This window comes from Tiliqua scincoides, chromosome 11 (genome assembly GCF_035046505.1).
Source record: "Tiliqua scincoides isolate rTilSci1 chromosome 11, rTilSci1.hap2, whole genome shotgun sequence".
NCBI lineage: Eukaryota > Metazoa > Chordata > Lepidosauria > Squamata > Scincidae > Tiliqua > Tiliqua scincoides.
The window spans coordinates 94,792-114,636 of record NC_089831.1 but is presented as its reverse complement, the minus strand read 5'-3'; the positions used below and the strand labels follow the sequence as shown (position 1 = coordinate 114,636).

Here is a 19,845-nt window from a genome sequence, read left to right as displayed (position 1 = left end):
ATTGGTGGAGGTATAACTCACAAATTCTGAAACCAGGTAATCTTTCCTTCTCTCTGCTGGGGGATGAATCCCCTCCCCAGATGTCCAAGGGCATCTAAGGCAACCTCATTTATCATGAGGCCTCACCAAGAGAAACAGCAAAGTAAGAAGCACCTTTCCGCGTACCTCTTGCAGGAGACGGTGGCGCACCTTCTTGCCTTTAGCGAGAAGAGAATCCCCTTTAGCTTATGGGAATTAAAGTGGAGGGCTTTCCATCAGGTCCTAAAGGTGGGAGCGGCAAACCCATGGTTGTAAGAAGATCAGAAGAGGTGCAAGAGGCCGACCTGTTCGGGGTCGGGACCCTCTAGATTGGAAGGCGCTGATAGAAACGCTAGCCCAGGGGTGCTCACACTTTTTTGGCTCGAGAGCTACTTTGAAACCCAGCAAGGCCCGGAGATCTACCAGAGTTTTTTTTACAATGTTCGCGCCATCGTAACATATAACATTTATGTGTACAATGTATGTTGGTGTACCTTGTATAACCGCATGAGCCAATATTGCACAACACAACATAATTAACTATAAACATTTTTTGTAATTAAGTGGGTGCTCCTTTTTTTAGCAGGGGGAGAGTAACTGGCCCACCTCACCCCAGCACTGTCTGTTCTAGTGGCAGTCTGCTGGTATACATTTGCATCTTTTTAGATTGTGAGCCCTTTTGGGACAGGGAGCCATTTAGTTATTTGATTTTTCTCTGTAAACCGCTTTGTGAACTTTTAGTTGAAAAGTGGTATATAAATACTGTTAATAATAATTAATAATAATAATTACTTGAGTTTACTTTGATGACTTGCACCGAAGTGAATCAGCCAAGGATGCATAGTCCGGACAGTAGCTGCTGACAGCCAGCCTCAAGCACACTTCCAAATGTTCATCAGTCATGGTGGAACGGTACTTGGACTTAGTGATCTTCATGTAGGAAAAGGCTGACTCACATAAATAAGTGGAGCCCTTCCTGCCTCAGGTGCTCCTTATATCCCTGAGGGCCCTATTGCCTTCAAGTGGCTGCAGCTGTGCAGCACACTCTGCAGGATGCCCAGGCCTTACCCTTAAAGGGGCCACTGCTGACACCACATCTACCTGCTCACCAGATCTTCCAGAATTCCAATACAAGTGGGGGGGGGGGGAGCAGATCTCCATACAGACCAGTGCAAAAACAGGGGAAAGGTGTGGGGGAGGGAAGATCTCTATATAGACATCACAGCAAGACCAGTGCAAAACCCCTTGCACACAGAACCAACAGATGGAAGTTGGGGGGGGGGCAGATCTCCATACATACCAGTGCAAAAACAGGGGAAAGGTAAGTCAGCCCCAGTAGAATCAACGGAGCTCACTCCCAGGGATGCGTGGTCGGGAGAGAAGCCTGCCAGTGGCTCCTCTCCAGGACTACTCATGAGTCAGCCCCAGTAGAGTCAACAGGGCTCACTCCCAGGGATGCGTGGACAGGAGCAACAGGGCTCACTCCCAGGGAGCTCACTCCTAAGACGGGGCTCACTCCCAGGGATGCCTGGAGAGAAGCCTGCAATCTCACTGGGGCTCACTTCCAGAAGCCTGGGACTCACTTCCAGGGATGCCTGGAGAGAAGCCTGCAATCGACTCATTTTGCCTCGCGATCGACCAGTCGATCGCGATCGATGTATTGAGCACCCCTGCGCGAGCCCATTTCGTCCAAGAGTGTACGCCAGCGAAGGAGTTGTGGCGGGGCGTAGTGAGGGCCTTTAAGTGGCCCAAACTGGCCCAACAGGCCTGGAAGACTATCGTCTCTGGGAAGGAGCCTGCGGGAGGTATGACGAGACTCAAGAGGACGAGTAATGTGGGACAACGGAGGGGAGGAGACGATAGGGAGGAGGTGCCGTGGTCTACGGTAAGACTGATAAATCTGTATGTCCTTTTTGTGCTGGGCATCCAAAGGGGCAAAGAAGCAAAGGAGAAAAAGTCCACCAACACGCAGGGGTGGGTCCGCTTTGTGGTCTCCAGAGTATACGGCGTCGCGGCTTATGAAAGGGTGAGAACCGGAAGAGACAGGTGGAAAAAACGGTGGGAGTGGTTAGATGGGGTGAAGCCACCTGTAACGTGATGTCTCTGTGTTCTAGTTAAACAGCTGATGTAATGTGACTGTAGTTGAAAATGTAAAATGCGATTTCTTTCCTTTGTATTATTTATTATAGTATGAAACTTTTTAAATGAAAATCTTTATTTCCCAGATGCCCAAGGGCAGCATGAGTTGCTCCCCCTCACCTCCAGCTCATCCGGCTGCTCTTTCACCTGGTGGTGAGCTTGCTAAATCTCTCTCTCTCTCTTTTCCTCCAGGAGAAGAATTTTATGAAGCCTCCCCCTACGAGCCGGTCACCTCTCGTCTCTCTGATATATTCAGACTTGCTTCAATTGTCTCAGGTAATAAAAACCAAGCAGAGCCTGCTTCCTTGCCACTTCCATTTGCTCTCTCCCTCTCCCTCCCAGTGACTGCAGAGCCCCAGAGAATTAATTGGCTCCCCCCTCCCCATCCTCCTGGAGGGATGCTCAGTTCTGTAGCAGGCTGTACAGCTGGTGGGGCTTGTCCAGGGGTGAGCTGGTGAAATTGGGCTGGAGCTCTCTAGGTCTCCAGAGAGTGACTGTGTGCAGAGGTCAGCCTGACCACGCGTCTTTGCAGGCCTGCACCTTTTTTCTCATAACGGTGGAACAGTGACCCTGTGTAAACCCCTCCCCACAGGATCATCTTCCTTTCGTGGAATGACCTGTTGTGACACTCCAGAGATCTTTGGCACCCTCCACTGTATCCAGCCCAGTGCACTGAATATCCTCCCTTGACCCCAAAATGGCTGGTGATGAGACCCCCCCTTGTTGTGGTGGCAGGAGGCGCATGTGCTGTAATATGTCCTGCCTGGACACACACAAGAGCTGGCAAGACTGGGACAGGGTTTGCAGGGGCGAGGGGGATCGGTCCAGCTGGGAGGCGAGGCTCAGGACCCTGGTGGAGGCAGCCGTGAAAGCCTTGGGCAGCTGTCTGCGCAACAGCGAGGGCCAAGGGAACTGGCCAGAGAAGTGCTGCACCAGCGCTAGCTGGGCCACCAGGATTACAGCCAGTCTCGCCTTTCCTGAACCCTCAGTGGAGGCTCTGATCCTGGAGGGACAGAAGCCTTCAGTTCTGTGATGACTGTTCTGCGTAGCCGTTCAGGACTCGCCCTGGGGAGTGGCACTGGGGCGAGCTGGTGCTGGCGCTGTGAGGGAGCCTGTAGTTCTCTTTGGTGACTTCAGTCTGGTGTCTCCGTTCCTGGGAGGTGCTTGTGCGGGCCCCACAGTGGTGGTCATCGGGGAGGAGGGGGAGGCCAACAAGGTGTGCATCTTTGAGGTGCTCAGTTTGGTGAGACTGAAGGGCAGAGTCTCCTTCGCAGCAGGAGCTGGGGCCTCCTGTTTCCAAGATGTGCTGGGTGCTGTGAGAAGCTCTGAGGAAGTCCCAGCTGTCTCAAGTGCTGGGAGCTGGCAGGGCCTGACAGAGGAGTATTCTGAGTCCTCAAAGTACCAAGCAAAAACTAATTTTTTTGGCTTAGAAACTAATTTGATGCTGTTGGAGGATGAACTCAGGTCTCCTCTGACAGGAGGAAATCCTTTGGTTACTGTCTAGGAGTTGGAAAACTGGAAGTGGGGGAGGGGCTGGGAAGGGTCCGCTACTTAAGCAGGGGTGGTGGTCCCTGAAACCTGCAGGCGGCAGCAGCCCTTCCCTTGCGGGCCTTGGCTGACCAGGCAGCTGCTTCCAGGAGGGAGGGCAAGGTGTGATCCCCAGGCAAAACTGTGTCTGCTGGATAAGAGAGAGTCGCCCCCCCCCTTGGGCTGCTGTTGCCCTCTGCACTGATGCAAGAGGTGACTGGAGCCTTAGCCCCATTGACACCCCCCCTTCTGCTCCAAGAGCAGAACATCTGTTTCTTAACCAGAAGTTCCAGCAGCCAGTAGAGCGGCCCAAGGGGTCAGCCAGAAAGCATCCCCCCAAGAAGTCTTTGCCCCCAGCAAGTGGGTGAGGCTGCTCTGTGAAGCGGGAGGGGGCTGGCCAGGCTCACCAGCCTCTTTCCAGCAGATCTGGGGCCTGAAGGCTGAGGAAGGAGAGCAGCTGCCCTCCTTGCGCAGCCTCTGGCCAGGTGGATCCAGTTCTGCTCACCCAGGACCTGGATGGAGATGCGCTTTGCCTTAAACGCCCTGCTGTTCTATTAATTCGCCAGGATAAATATGGAAATGGTGCTTAATTGCACTGTGCTGGATGTTGGGAGACTTAACTGAGAGATGTAAGTGCGATATTCGGCAATTAACACATGCTTATGTTTGAGATAAGAGCAGCTGCAGTCAGGGGACCCCCCAGATGGCCTCCACCCCCTTGCACTTTGTGAGAGGCTGCCTGGCACACTTTTGCATTGCCCAGAACACCTCTGTGCTTGCTGCTTCCCGGAATGGGTGGCACTGGCTGGCGTAGAAAGGGCCGTTTCCAGGATTCAGCAGCCCAGCTCAGCGGGGGAGGGAGGGGTCCTCCTGCAGTGGGCATTCCAGCCCTGCTGTGCCAGCCGAGTCTTGGTCAAGGCCCTGGAACTCGCAGGCCGGGGCTTAGGCTGCAGCGTGAGGGTCTTCCTCAGGAGCATCCTTGCTGGATATGCGTGGTGGGCAGGGCAAGCGAGCAGGCCTGGTGCGCCTGTGAGGCGGAGGAGCAAACTGCAGGTGCTTTGGCCTGGTCTCACAGCTCCTCATTATCTGAGGAGTGGAGAAAAGTGGCTCCAAAGGAAGGACTGTAGGGAACCTGCAACAGAACCTTCCTGGTAAGCGCCAAAGAACAGCCTGTGCTTCTGTGGATGAATCCGGAAACGAGGGCAAGAGGTGGGCACCAGGCCAAGAGAAGATGCAGACACAGGTCACCAGTCTCTGGTATGCACCATCCCGCCCTGCCAGCTGCCCCTCTTCGAAAGCCTTTGCAGGCCAACCAGACACGCACAGCTTGTCTGCTGGTGTGCATTGGCACAGTCTTGCCGGAGCATTGTGGAATGCCAGGGAAAACCAGCAGCAGCCCTTTGGGAGACCATGGAAGACAAAGCAAACCCCTCAGCGTCCTGCAGCCGAGGACGGCCTCACTGCTTTGCAGAGCTCGTGACAGAGCTGGAACTTGAGATATTTGCATTCTGGCTTCATTCCCTGGAGTTTCTCCCAACTAGGAACGCGAACGCCTTGCGCAGTGCTTGTGGAAACCAAAGAGGGGTTGCCGGCTGCGTGGCTGATATCGAAGGAGGGAGCAGAAGGAGAATTTGGCAGGTCCTGCTGGAGGCGAACAGAGGGGGCGACACAGGAACAAGCCAAAAGGCTGCAGTGGGGAGTCCATCAGATGAGAAAGCAGTTTAGGGGGCATGGACACAAGGCCAGGTCTGGTCACGTAGCTCTCGCCTGCTGCCTTACAGGGGTCCAGCCCCTAGAACTAGTGGCCACCCTGCTGGCTGCAGAGCACTCCATCTTGGCCATGTTTGGGTGTAGATGGAGGGAAGCAGGAGCGCCTGACCACGTGGCACCAAGACCTGGGCACCTCTCGTTCCTGTTAACAGAGTCAACCAAGGAGGGTTCCCGCTGTGCCATGTGCTGAAGTCCCCATGCCTGAGTCACGGAAAACAGACACGATGCCAAGATCAAATGAAGGAGCTCATCCAGAAACATGGGGCAGTTCAGAGGTGGAGCAATGCCCGCAGAGGCTTGATGTCTGACTTTTGACGAAGGTGGCATGCGTAGTGAGGCCTGTGGACTAGTCCTCAGCTGGCAGTGAGTGGGCACTTGCAGGGAGAGGCGGCATGAGATTGCTGGACACCAGTCTCGTGGGAATCTTCCGGAATGTGTCGCAAGCCTACTTTTTCTGAGCCTGATGGCGGCAATGGGGGTGATCCTCCATTGTTCGAGTCCTGCTATTCTGGGACTCGAACAACTGGTTCTGGGACTCTGGGACTGGTTTCTGGGAATGGCATGGAAACTAGACCATCCGCAGTGCCTGGTGGCTGCTTGACTCATCCTTGGCTTAACTCTTTACTATACAGGACTGTTTGCCTCAGGGGCTTCCCAGCTGGAATTGGCTTGATCTTTGCTGGCAGCCTTGTTGCTGAGGTTGGGGGAGGGGCCCTGTAAGTGCTGCACGTGGAATGGAAGGCTCAGCCCAGGTGCCTCTGAAGCCCACTGCAGATATGGAGTCGCCCTCCGGGCAGAGGATGCTGGGTCCGCCCATCACCCTAATTCTCTGGACGTGAAATCCGGCTTGACGTTTGGAGGCAAATCTGCAGCGCTCCCTTCCAAGAAATGCAGCGCTGAGCTCCAGCTGACAATCGTTCTCCGCTTGGAATTAAATCACCATCAATAAACTCTTTAGCCGGTGGAAAATAGCAGCAGCGGGGCCGTGTTTGGCACCGAGCAGCATCAGCTCTTGGATGCGTCTATTCTGGATCTCACCACGCAAAATGCTTTCAGCAAAGTGTCGGGGGGGGGGAGTGGGGGTGGCCCTGTGGGGGGGGGAGGAAGATGCTAAATGCTGTAGTGAGTGTCACTTTCCCAGCTGCGCAGGGACGTCAAGTGATTACCCTCAGGTTGGATCCAAAGGCAGATGTGGGAAACGTGTTATTTAAATCTCAGAGCTGCTGACTCCTCGCCCAGCGGCTGTCAGACCCGCTCAGCCTCACCACAAAGCAGGTTAGCGGCACTGCGGAGGTGCTCAGAGCTGCCATTTGCACAGTAAACAAGCCCAAGGGGTGCTCTGGGACGCATCTGGACTGGCAGAGGGAGCCCCCTGTTGCCTGCCTGAGAGTGGGGTCTCGGGGCTGCAAACCCTGCCCCCTTCCCAGGAGCAAGCCAGACCCCCCTGCTTGCCACTCCAGTCCTCCTGCTTCCATCACGCCTTCCTCCTGGTTTTACTGTATTTTGATTCCTGTTGGCTGCCTCTTGGCGAGAGGCTGTTTTTCAGTCAATCAGTCAATCTTGGTTGCAGCACCTGTCTGTGTTCGGAGGCCGGCTGGTCTGTCTTGTGTGCAGCCTGATCACTGCTGACCCCAGGAGGGTGAAGCTGGCACGTTGACCCCTCTGGCACTGGCCAGGTTGGGCTGGGGGTGTGGGTTCCCCTGATCTCCCTCAGTAGCCCCACCACTTGCTTCTTTCCTCTTCCTGTAACTGGTCTTGTCATGCCTTGACTCAAAGGAAGCAGGGGTTTTGTGAAGGGACAGCTGGGTCCCTGCAGGTCTCAGGGAGGACAGGGCTGAGACCAGACAGTGCTCCCACAACGATGCCATACTCTAAGGGGTGAGTAGCACGCCTGGCTATTCTTTGCCATGTGCCCAAATCTGCCTTTTCCAAGGAGCTTCATAAGAACAGCCCCACTGGATCAGGCCATAGGCCCATCTAGTCCAGCTTCCTGTATCTCACAGCGGCCCACCAAATGCCCCAGGGAGCACCCCAGATAACAAGAGACCTCATCCTGGTGCCCTCCCTTGCATCTGGCATTCTGACATAGCCCATTTCTAAAATCAGGAGGTTGCGCATACACATCATGTCTTGTACCCCGTAATGGATTTTTCCTCCAGAAACTTGTCCAATCCCCTTTTAAAGGCGTCCAGGCCAGATGCCATCACCACATCCTGTGGCAAGGAGTTCCACAGACCAACCACACACTGAGTAAAGGAATATTTTCTTTTGTCTGTCCTAACCCTCCCAACGCTCAATTCTAGTGGATGTCCCCTGGTTCTGGTGTTATGTGAGAGTGTAAAGAGCATCTCTCTATCCACTCTGTCCATCCCCTGCATAATTTTGTATGTCTCAATCATCTCCCCCCTCAGGCACCTCTTTTCTAGGATGAAGAGGCCCAAACGCTGTAGACGTTCCTCATAAGGAAGGTGCCCCAGCCCAGTAATCATCTTAGTCGCTCTTTTTTTGCACCTTTTCCATTTCCACTATGTCTTTTTTGAGATGCGGCGACCAGAACTGGACACAATACTCCAGGTGTGTCCTTACGATAGATTTGTATAACGGCATTATAATATTAGCCATTTTGTTCTCAATACCTTTTCTAATTATCCCCTGCTAATTGGGTAAGAGGCACTTTTTCAAGTGGGTGCTCCTCTTTTTAGCAGGGGGAGAGTAACTGGCCCACCTCACCCCAGCACTGTCTGTTCTAGTGGCTGTCTGCTGGTATTCATTTGCATCTTTTTAGATTGTGAGCCCTTTTGGGACAGGGAGCCATTTAGTTATTTGATTTTTCTCTGTAAACCGCTTTGTGAACTTTTAGTTGAAAAGCGGTATATAAATACTGTTGATTGATTGATTGATCCCAAGCATAGAATTGGCCTTCTTCACTGCCGCCGCACATTGAGTTGACACTTTCATCGACCTGTCCACCACCACCCCAAGATCTCTCTCCTGATCTGTCACAGACAGCTCAGAACCCATCAGCCTATATGTAAAGTTTTGATTTTTTGCCCCAGTGTGCATGACTTTACACTTACTGACATTGAAGCACATCTGCCATTTTGCTGCCCATTCTGCCAGTCTGGAGAGATCCTTCTGGAGCTCCTCACAATCACTTCTGGTCTTCACCACTCGGAAAAGTTTGGTGTCGTCTGCAAACTTAGCCACTTCACTGCTCAACCCTGTCTCCAGGTCATTTATGAAGAGGTTGAAAAGCACCGGTCCCAGGACAGATCCTTGGGGCACACCGCTTTTCACCTCTCTCCATTGTGAAAATTGCCCATTGACACCCACTCTCTGCTTCCTGGCCTCCAACCAGTTCTCAATCCACGAGAGGACCTGTCCTCTAATTCCCTGACTGTGGAGTTTTTTCAGTAGCCTTTGGTGAGGGACCGTGTCAAACGCCTTCTGAAAGTCCAGATATATAATGTCCACGGGTTCTCCCGCATCCACATGCCTGTTGACCTTTTAAAGAATTCTATAAGGTTTGTGAGGCAAGACTTATCCGTACAGAAGCCAGGCGGACTCTCCCTCAGCAAGGCCTGTTCATCTGTGTTTTGAGATTTGAGGAAGAAAGTTTATAAGCCTTATATAAAGAAAAAGAAACATTTTTATTCTGGCTTTCCTTCAGTGAGCTCACAGCAGTACACAGCCTCAGTACTGCTATCTCTGCCCACTGTGCTGCCTCCATCTGCCCTCTGGAGCTGTTCCAAGGGCAGTTGAGGCCTCATACGGCATTCAGAACTGCTGCAAAAGCCTTCTGAGGCTTCCGACACGGTCTTCCAACAGTAATTCCAGGAAACCGGAAGTACTGTTTAAGACCATGTTGGAAGCTTCAGAAGCCTATGCAGCAGTTCTGAACACCGTGGAAGTCTCCATGTGCAGCGCTGTGTGCTTCGGTAAATATCCTAGGGGGACGATGTGATGCAGGGGGCAAAATAGCGGACCTGCACCCCGGGATGCCACAGGGTTCAGGTCTGTAACTGCCCAAAGCAAATCTGGCACCAGTCCTGTGAACTTTTGCCCTGCCCCAGATCAGTTGGAGGAAGTCAACCAACACACCCTCCCCCCCAGTTCTGGACTGGAATGGAATGTGGCAGTTTTGCCTTTCAGGCACTTTCATCTCATGGTGGAGGCATCTCTGTGGGTGGACTGGCCTGGGGCACCATGGCTTGCCAAGGTCAGATGTCCTGGCTTGGCATGCTGACATTTGACAGGCACCAACCACTTCCCTAACTCTCCAAACTCCCTGTTCCTGATTTTAGCAAGAGGGCTGTGATTTCAAAGGCCTCCCCTTTCGACATGGGGGTGGGTTGTTTCTTGGCAAGAATCCCCTTGCGTGATGCAAGTGCCCTGGATCCCATTGTGCAGGAAGATGGTTTGAGTTGAGCCCTGATGAGGACTTTCCTTCATTCCCAGGAGGCAGGTGTGTGTGGGAATGGCCCCGCTCCTTTCAGGCAGTAGTGCATTGTGGAGCATGCCTTTGATTTTGCACTGTGTCTTGCAAAATCTTGCACTTGGCACATGTTCACTGCTGGCTGGTAATAGCAGTTGTGGCAAAGCAACTGGGACATTCCTGGAGGAGAAATCACCCTAGCACCCAAGGGCAGAGTTTCTTGGGAAGGGCTGCTGCAGGAAATGACAACACAGGAACATGCTGGAGATGAGGGGCTCCCAGCTGCCCCACCTCCTTTGTGTTGCTGCTTATCTCTGGTTCTGAGTGAACCCTGGCTAGAAGCACTGGTGGTGAGGTGGAGCGGGAAGGCACCTTTTTAGCCTCTGACCTTTAAGGTGTTTGACACTGGACTCATGTGAATCCCTGCTGCGCATTGCTGGGTTCTCCCAATGCAGGATCAGAGACAGGCAGAGAGGCTAGGCATGGAGAATAGGACAGCTAATATTGTCACGCCGCTGTACAAATTGATGGTAAGGCCACACCTGGGGTATTGTGTCCAGTTCTGGCTGCCACATCTCAAAAAGGACATATTGGAGATGGAAAAGGTGGAAAAGAGGGCGACTAAGATGATTACGGGGCTGGGGCACCTTCCTTATGAGGAAAGGCTACAGGGTTTGGGCCTCTTCAGTCTAGTAAAGAGGCACCTGAGGAAAGACATGACTGAGACATACAAAATTATGCAGGGGATGGACAGAGTGGATAGAGAGACGCTCTTTTCCCTATTGCATCACACCAGAACCAGGGGACATCCACGAATGTTGGGACAGTTAGGACAGAAGAAAATATTGCTTTACCCAGCGTGTAATTAGTTTGTGGAACTCTTTGCCACAGGAATTAGTGATGGCATCCTGCCTGGATGCCTTTAAGAGGGGATTGGACAAGTTTCTGGAGGAGAAGTTCATTATGGGTTACAAGTCATAGTAGCTATGTGCAAGCTCTTGGTTTTAGAGGCAGACTGCCTCTGGTTGCCAGATGCAGGGGAGGGCACCAGGACGCGGGTTGTGCCTGTTGTCTTGTGTGCTCCCTGGGGCATTTGGTGGGCCACTGAGATACAGGAAGCTGGACTAGATGGGCCTGATCCAGCCGGGCTCTTCTTATGTTCTTATGCTGCTTGTGAGCATTTTGCCAAGGCCTCCAAATGCTGAAAATGATGACAAGCATGTTCCCCTTGTTACATTCTGCAATCTTTATGAGATTTGGACATGCCTTTCATGTCGCGCTGGTGAAGTTCCAGCGCAGCTTCCAGATTCTGGAATGTTGGAATGGGTCTTGTGCCCTAGTTCGGAAAATTGCAGTTGTATTATTGAGCCATAGAGCAAATGCAAAACAAACACAGAAACTTTCGCCTTCTTTGCAACCACATCTCACTGCTGACTCATGTTCATCCTGTGCTCCACTGCAACTCCAAGATCCCCTTCACATGTAGTGCTGCCAAGCCAGGTATCTCCCACATTATACCTGCATCTTTGGTGGTCTTTGCCCAAGTGCAGAACTTTGCATTTATCCCCGTGGAACTTCATCTTATTCATTTCAGCCCAGTACTCCATTTTGTCCAGGTCTTCCTGAAGGCTTCTACTGTCTTCTATTGTGTTTGCTGCTCCTCCCAGTCTGGTGTCATCCGCAAATTTGATGAGGCTCCCTTGTATCCCCTCATCCAAGTCATTGATGAAGATATTAAAGAGAACCGGGCCCAAGACAGAGCCCTCCGAAACTGCCCTCCAGGCTGACACGAAGCCCTCAAACACCCTCAAGCCCTTGAACAGCCCTCAAACCCCTCAAACAGTCCAACCAGTTGCGAATCCCTCTAATGATTGTTTCATCAAACGTGTATTTTGCCAACTTGCTGATTAGGATGTCATGTGGGACCTTGTCAAATGCTTTACTGAAGTCAAGATATATTACATCTACTGCATTCCCACAGTCCAGTAAGCTAGTAACTCGATCCAAAAAGGAGGCGAGATTTGTCTGGCAAGATTTTTTTGACAAATCCATGTTGGGTTCTAATTATCATTCAGATGTTATGAATATCTTCCCTGGTATTGAAGTCAGACTGACAGGTTTGTAATTTCCCGGGTCTTCTTTTTCCCCCTTTTTAAAGATTGGGACCACATTAGCTGGCTTCCAGTCTAGAGGCACCTCCCCCGTCCTCCAGGATTTTTCAAAGATAATTGACAGAGGCTCTGCAAGTACCTCTGCAAGTTCCTTTAGTACTCTAGGATGCAGTTCATCTGGTCCAAATGACTTGAATGCATTTAGGCCAAGCAAGTGGTTTTTAACTAGTTCTCTGTCAATCCTAAGCTGCAGTCCTGTGCCGTTCTGGTTTTCATTACCTCTTCGGGGATGTAAGCATATCCCCCCATCAGCCAAGGACCCAGCACCCCCATTTGCACAATCCTCCTTCTGAGAGAAGACGGACGCAAAGTAGGAGTTGAGCAGCTCTTCCTTCTCTTGGTTTCCAGACACTAATTGACCATCCTTGTCCAAGAGCAATCCCACCCCCTCGTTTCTCTTCCTCTTTCTTTGGGCGTATATAAAAAGCCCTTCTTGTTATTCTTGACATCCCTGGCCAGCCTTAGCTCGTGCTGGGCTTTAGCATTCCCGACCCTCACCGTGCAAGACCGGGCTGTCTGACTGTACTCCACCCTGCTGGTCAGTCCCATCTTCCATTTCCTATACATGTATTTTTTAGTCTTCAACTCACAGCTGAGTTAGTTTTTGAGCCATCCTGGTTTTTTGAGGTGTCTCTTTTGAGGTGACACTTAGCTTCCCCCCCAAAGAAAACCAAACCGAAATGAAGCAGGAAACCCCTCTTACCTGGCTTGCAAAATTCCAGAACTGTACCTCTGGAACAGGAACAGATTCTGATGCCCCGAGCACTGCTCTTGCAAACCTGGTACAATAGAACCCCCAATTCTGCAAGGAGTGGATCAGCAGTGGAAGCAGGCACTGAATCCGAGTGGGCTTTTGCCTGGAGGCCCCAGCAGAGGCAACTCAGACTTGCGGTGAGGGTCAGGCAGGTGAACAAACCCCACTGTGCCTTTGGGGGGCTTTTGAGACCCTGTACATGCCTGATCTTGGAAGCTAAGCAGGATCAGGCCTGGTTAGTACTTGGATGGGAGACCGCCTGGGAATACTGGGTGCTGCAGGCTTATAACATAGTCTTTCGAGACTGAAGGTTGCCAGCCATTTTTCAGAGGAACTCCTCCATTTGTACTGAGGGGGTGGGGCTGTGTTGGGGCTGTTGGGACCCCTGGGCTGAGGCCTAACTGGCAGAGTAGATGTGCAAAACTTGAACCTGAGCACTGCAGAGGTGTGGGAGGGCAAGCCAGGGCAGGGGCCCCTGGCGGTTCAGGGAAGGCCCAGCCACAGTTGCCTCTTTCCCTGGACAAGTCAGTTGAAACGCAGTGGGGGAGGCTCCATTCCTCCTGCTCATGCCAACATCCAAGGAACTGGGTAAGATAGCCACGGGGCTCTGAGGAGGCAAGTTTCACTGCTCAGAGGCAGGAGAACTGGCCGCTCAGCTGACAGAGCAGCTCCTGCCAGGAGGGCAGGTGGAGGTAGCTGTGGACTCTGGCCTCAGTGCCGGGCTGGACTCTGGCCACACAAGATGCAGCTGCCTGAGATGAGGGGCAAGGAATAGGATGGTCCCCTCCATCTGCCTGAGGCTTGACATTGCCGGCTGCCACGCTGCTGGCGGTGGGTCTGACGTGATTGCCTCCTGGCAGAGAGTTGGGGCTGGCTGTGTCCACCCAGGAACACGGCCTGCTGTCACAGGGAAGAGGGGCCAGTGTCTCAGCTTCTCCCCAGAAGAGGCAGCAAAGGCAAGAGTACTCAGCTGAACGGGGGGGGGGGGGCAGAGGGAACACCCCTAAGCTGAGAGTGAGCAGAGTGCTGCTGGTCTGCTGGAGGTGGTTTGTTCCTGATAGCGGCAGGAACAAAAAAGACCCTTTTGTCGTCTTATGCATTAGGCTGCTGGAACAAGGGAAGTTTGGGGAAAACCAGGAGGGATTTTTCTGTGCAAGGACTGCCAGTCGGTTCTGATAATGGAAAACAAATTTCTCTCTGGCTCCAGATTTCCAGTGAGAGCTGATGTGGGGTTTGGCAGGCGGAGGGGATGGGGTGCGAGAGCAGAGACAGTGCTGGAGCGACTTTCTTAGCGGAGAGGGTCATTCTGCCCCTGCAGTATCAAACTGTGGGTCTCCAGGACTGGCAGCGGGCCCTCTGGCAGCTGTTTGGCAATGCTGGCCGCTGATGGCAGCCTTGAGAAAGTCCATCCCCCAAGCGGTGCCTTGGTGCCTGGCTCAGTGGAAGTCACGTTCTAGGAAAGAACCCAAAATAAGCCCTGCAAGTTGGCGCCTGACCCAGTGTGGCTTCTGGGGCTTCTCCTAGGGCAAGGGGGCAAATGGCCCTGAGGATACCTCCAACTGCCAAAAAGCCCCTGCGAAGAGCAGTGGAAGCCCTGCTGGCATTGCTGCATCGCCATGCAGATTTAGGCAGGGTTGGGTGCGTCGTGCTCATTCTGGACGTACTTCTGTTCCTGTGGGTTTAACAACTGGCCTGCACTCCCAAGGGTCCTGGCCCTGTTTGGCTTTCCCTGGCAGCTTCCTTGTTTCCAGTCCCCTCATGGCTGAGAGGTTCCCTTTCCCGAGTGTTGGTGTAGGACCTCCTTCGCCGCTGTTCCATGTGCTTTGAACCGGTTAAGTCACAGTTCCCCATCAGTCCAACAAGACTGGCCTTTTACACTGGCTCCCAGGTACTCCGCAGGGCTAAGTCTAGGGTCACACGCCAGATCCCCCCTTTGTGGCCCAGAGGCTCCTGGCACTTGCATCATCTCTCATCTGGAGAATTTGGGCTCTCAGGGACCCCTGTCCTGTCCCATCACATGCCCATGTCCAGACTGTAACCTTCTGGATGATCTGAAACATCCACACTTTCTCTCCTTGGGGAGCTTCATCTGAACCAGTTAGCTGCTTCATGTCTGCTTAAAAGGTGGCAGTGCCACCTTTTTGATGTTAAACCCCCTGCAGCTGCTTTACACTCAGGTTCAAGTGGAGCCTGTTCTGTTTGCACCAGCTCTGTTTGTCCCAAAGCATCTCCCAGTGCAAACCCCTGCCCCACTGTCTCATCCACACATCAGCACCTCCTCAGCTCCACACTCTGCTTGGACATCCACACCCATTGCACCCTGCAGGCAAGTAATCATGCAGCCTGCACACCAATCTCCAACTCCTCTCTCTGTGTTCCTGGTGATCGGTTCAGCCACTACTAGGCATCCCCCCCCCCCACTCGGAGGATGGTTCTTGGCATGAGAGGATAAGAGCTCATCATTCACAGGGCTGCCACTGATGCCTCTTCACCCAATGACATGCCAGCCTCTGCCCCTCCCACTCTTCGGTGTTCCAGCTCAACACTCTCCTTTCCTCCATATTTCCCCCTCTTCTTTTTCCAGTTCAGGGAATGGAAGGAGGAGGAGGAGCAGTGAAGGCAGGCAGGCAGGGATGGCTGCTTCCCATCAATCTGCTGCCTGAGGTGACCAATTCAGCTGGCCTTGTGAGTGGGCCATTCCTGATCACTCACTCACTGGTCTCTCCTAAACCTTCATCTCCTCTTCTTTGGACTCGTGTTCTCCTTCCCCAAGTCTTTCATTCTTTGCGCTGGCAGCTGGCGCTGGCAGTCAACCCAGGAGGAAGATGCCTCCACCACACCCCTGAAGGTCTCACCCCCCCACCTCTCTCGGCTTCTCCAGGTCAACCAGCTCAGCTTGCCCTTCGAGCCCAGAGCTCACTGCACTGAGGACACACCCACAACATGTGCTCCACAGGCATCCAGATGACATAAGCTGCTGACTGCCTTTCATCACCAGTCATTTCTTTGGATTTTTTTTTTACAGCTTATTTATTTGGAGCGTCAAATCTGACTTTGTGTTTTATTTTTGGAAGTTTGGTGTGAGCGGGGGGTGGGGGGCCTTAACTGCGACAGCAGAGCTGGGGAGTTGGCAGTTTCTGCAGCATGAGCTGCAGAGGCCTGGCTCCTGATTGCCACCAGGGCTGTTCCTTGCTGTGCCCTCACAGAAGCCCACCGTTTGATTACACAACTCAGCAACATGCATGCAAGCGTTTGCCTGCTCCTTGCCCAGAGGTTTAACTCACCTGTTGGCATCCCATTCACCTCTGCCCTCCATCACTGCCTCCCCCTCCATGCTTGCAGAGCGTGTTCTGATGCTGGTGTATACAGGAGGTGGGGTTGCTCCTGCCCAGTCCAGGTGGGAATCTGGCCCAAGAGCGCCTTTTTCAGACACCGCAAAAGACTGTGCAGCTCCTTTGTGCAGCGTCTGGGAGTGGAGAGTTGCATCCTGTATGTTCAGGAGGCCCTTGGAAAGGAGCACAACTCTTGCAAAGAGTGCCAGCAGCCTGGTGGGGAAAAGGCATCCTGTTTCTTAACCTCAGAGGCACTGGAACTGGGCTGGTGACTTCAGGCTTGTTTTCAAGTTGGCCTCCTGCTGGTTTGAGGGTCTTCCCACATGCTGTGCAGCAGTGGGAACAGGACCCAGGCAAGCCGCACAACAACCCAGGAAGTACCCGTTGGAATCTCTGTTCTGCCAACCATGCATATGGTGGCCTTAGGCAAGCGACTTTCTCTTTCAACCTCACCTTCCCACCTGCAATTTGGGGAGCATCATGCTGGCCTCCCTTGCGGGGTCACAAGAGAAGATTCCAAGGCGGCATTGCACATGAAGTGATGCTTGTGGATTTCAGCAGGGCCATGTGGAGTGGGGAAGTGTTTAGGTGTGCCATGTCAAGACTTGACATCCCTCCTCTGGCCTGTGCTTCTGAAGCAAAGGACTGGCATCAACCAGATTGAAAGGTCCAGGCAGGCAGGGTCTCAGGGCTCACAGGTATGGACGGGACAAGATCTTCCAGACATGAGGATTGTTGGTGGGAAGTGATTCCTGCGAGAACCATATAATAATAATAATAATAATAGTAAATAACTAGTTATTTATACACCACCTTTCTGGTCATTGGATTTCTCCTCTGACTTTATTCAAGGCGGTTTACACAGGCAGGCGTTTCTAAATCCCTCGGGGATTTTTACAGTCCTAGAGGTTCTCTCTTTCAAGAACCAACAGCATTTCAGATGGATCTTCCTGGTTTGGTCTCGCTTCTGGCCTCCAGCTCTCCCACGCAGGCTGACAAGCAGCTCCATCTCTCACATGGAGGGCAGCCAAGACGCTTCTTGCTCACACCCAGAGCAGGTGGAATCACTCAGCTGGGCTTGTCAGCTGCTTCAAGGTCTTGCCGTTCTCAGCCGTTCAGGGAGCTGCCGGTGCCCTCAAACTGGCGACCTTCTGATGTTATCTTTGGGAGGCTCTATGTTATTTTCTTGGACTGCTGAAGAACAGGTTTATGCAGTGTAGATGTCCATGCATGTAATATGGTCACTGTCTTGAGTAGCAGCCAGACTCAGACCCGACTGAGAGATACCTTCATCTATCAAAACTAGAAAGCATCACCTCCTGAAGGGGGTCCCCAAGCATGGAAAGCTGACTGCAGGGAAAGCAGTTCCGTGACTGAGAAAGGGCTGAACCGCTTTCCACTTCTTGGCTCCACACTGTGGTCTGCTGAAGGTGTTTTTTCCTTGGAGAGGAGCAGCAGCTGTGGAGGTTTCTGACGTAGAGCCAGATGCCTGTCAGATGCTTCCTTCTCGGTGGGGGGGCAATGTCGGTACACAGCTGAATGGGAGCCTCCCCCGTGGGAGTGAGCTGTTGATGCACGGCCACAAATCACTCCTCCGGGCTCCTGCTGGACCCTCCCTGCAAGTCGGAACTGGAGGAAGATGAAAGAATCTGAGGCCTGGCCGGCTGAAGGGAGGTGGACGGAGCAACCCCTGGTGACATTATATGGCCATACCTGGCAGCACAAGCTTTTGCAGGGCCAGTTCACCAATTTAAGGAAGAAAAGTCCAGCCTTTGCTCCTCCCACCTCCCGCCTGCCTGCAGCCCTCTTTTGTTGTGCTGCTAGTTGGGGATCCAGGACAGACACTGGGAATCCAGCTGCTCGTGGTCAGGGAGGATTTTCCACTCTCTTTGCACATTTCCTCTGCTCAAGAACACACACGGAGCTGTGTGGTTGAGCGAGGTGTTTGTGGCTTCAGATGGGCCATTCCTGTGTCTTGGGCTTCCCGGGGAATTTTCAGCAGCTGGAGCCAGGAGCTCCGAAGCGAGTCCCTTCAGGAGTTGGGCCTCTTGAGTGGGCTGTCTGGCTGAGGTGATGGAGAAAATGCCTCCCTGGAGCAGATGGCACAAGTCACCCGATCACCCAGCTGGTTTTACAAAAGGCCCCCCCATATGCCGACCTCTATGCAGTGACTGTTTGATGCTACCACCACCCACCCACCCCCGCAAAGTGCTTGCTTACTTTGGGAGAGGGGGAATTTTTCTCTTTGTGGCTTTGGACAGTTCTGAAAGAGGCACGACCTGGATCTGACACCCAAATGCTCCAGAGACTTAGGGCTCGATCTGTCGGCGTCAGTGCCAGCAGTTTGCCGATACTGCCAGCTCCAGCTGTCGCAAGCGCTAGGAAGTGCTTTGCTGCCGGCGATGGCACGGCACTGGCTCCGCACCAGGCAGCTCTGTGCCTCAGCGCTGGGAGTTGGTGCTGAAGCCTGGGCGGTGGTGAGTGTTACTGCTGGTTGACGCTGTGAGTTTTCAGGAAGGTGGGAAGGGGGCAGAACTGAATGGAGAGGGAGGGAAAGCAATCGTGGCAGACTCTGCCACCATATCCTATCCCCTCTCCTGAGTCAGGAGACCTGACACAGGTCTCCTTGGATTTGTGCCCACTCAAAGACTGGTGTAAAATCTGAGTAGACCCATTGGGGCTGCCATAGATCAACACAGAGTAAGGGAACATTTGTTCCCTTATCCCCGCTTCCCTGGCCCCACTGGATTCAGCGGTAGTTACTTCAGTGCGCCTGGAGCCCTGGGTGTTAGAATTAGGCTGTTAACAGCTTAGAATTGGGCTGTTAATGAGTGGCACGCGTATTCCCCCTTGGCACCAAATTGGCCTGGAGGGCAGTGACGAGCAGGTGCCTTAGAGCTCCATCTTGGGCCCACAGCTCTTCAGTCTCTTCATAAATGTCCTGGAGGAAGGAGAAGAAGGCATGCTCACCACATTTTCTGAGGACACCAAACTGAGTGTCTAAAAGCATAATCCACTAGGCCAGCAGTTCTCAAACTGTGGCTCTGGGACCCACCAGTGGGTTGTGACCCAGTTGTCGGTGGTTCGTGAAATTGACAGGGCAGATTAGGCTGTGTGCATAAATGGTTAAACAGCAACTGGGGGGAAGGCACTGCTGCCCAATCACCATTATAGTCACATCCCTTTGTGTTTATTAATCAGGTAGCAGCCACTAGGGCAGCTGTCTCCAAAGTGGAGACTGCTATGCACTGGAAAAGGCATCCCCAGCACAGACGGAGCTTACCGTTCCACCCGGGGGCTTCTCCATTCTGCTGCAGTTTGCCCCTGACCTTTGTGGCATCCACCTGCTTCCAGAGTCTATCGATCCAGCAGGCTTTGTGCCCAGTTTTCTGGGCATGTGCAGCTGGCCACTGCAAAGGTTGGTGGCGATCTGTGGTAGAAAGGAGAGGCCCCTGGCTGGAATGGTAAGCTCCGTTCACCTGGGGGAAGGATTGCTGCCCAGGGGCTGGGGTTTGGTGCCCGCTGCTCTAGGGCCTCTATAAAGCCGAGCCCCACTGCCTCAGAGGACAGGAACAGGATCCAAGACTCTCTGGACAGGATGGAGGACTGGGCAAATGCAGACATTTGAGCTTCAATACGACAAATGTGAATTCTGCATTTGGGTAGGAAAAATCAGAAGCATAAAGATAAGATTGGAGT

The 19,845-nt window shown here is 52.9% G+C and overlaps 1 protein-coding gene across 1 annotated transcript in view; it reads left to right on the top strand.

Annotated features, from left to right (window-relative positions):
* Positions 1-19,845, top strand: part of GFRA2 (GDNF family receptor alpha 2) — a 71,722-nt gene that overhangs the window by 16,578 nt on the left and 35,299 nt on the right. Inside the window, exon 3 of the mRNA XM_066639412.1 lies at positions 2,350-2,433. Within this exon, the coding sequence (XP_066495509.1) occupies positions 2,350-2,433 (84 nt within the window). The remainder of the gene's footprint in view (positions 1-2,349; positions 2,434-19,845) is intronic.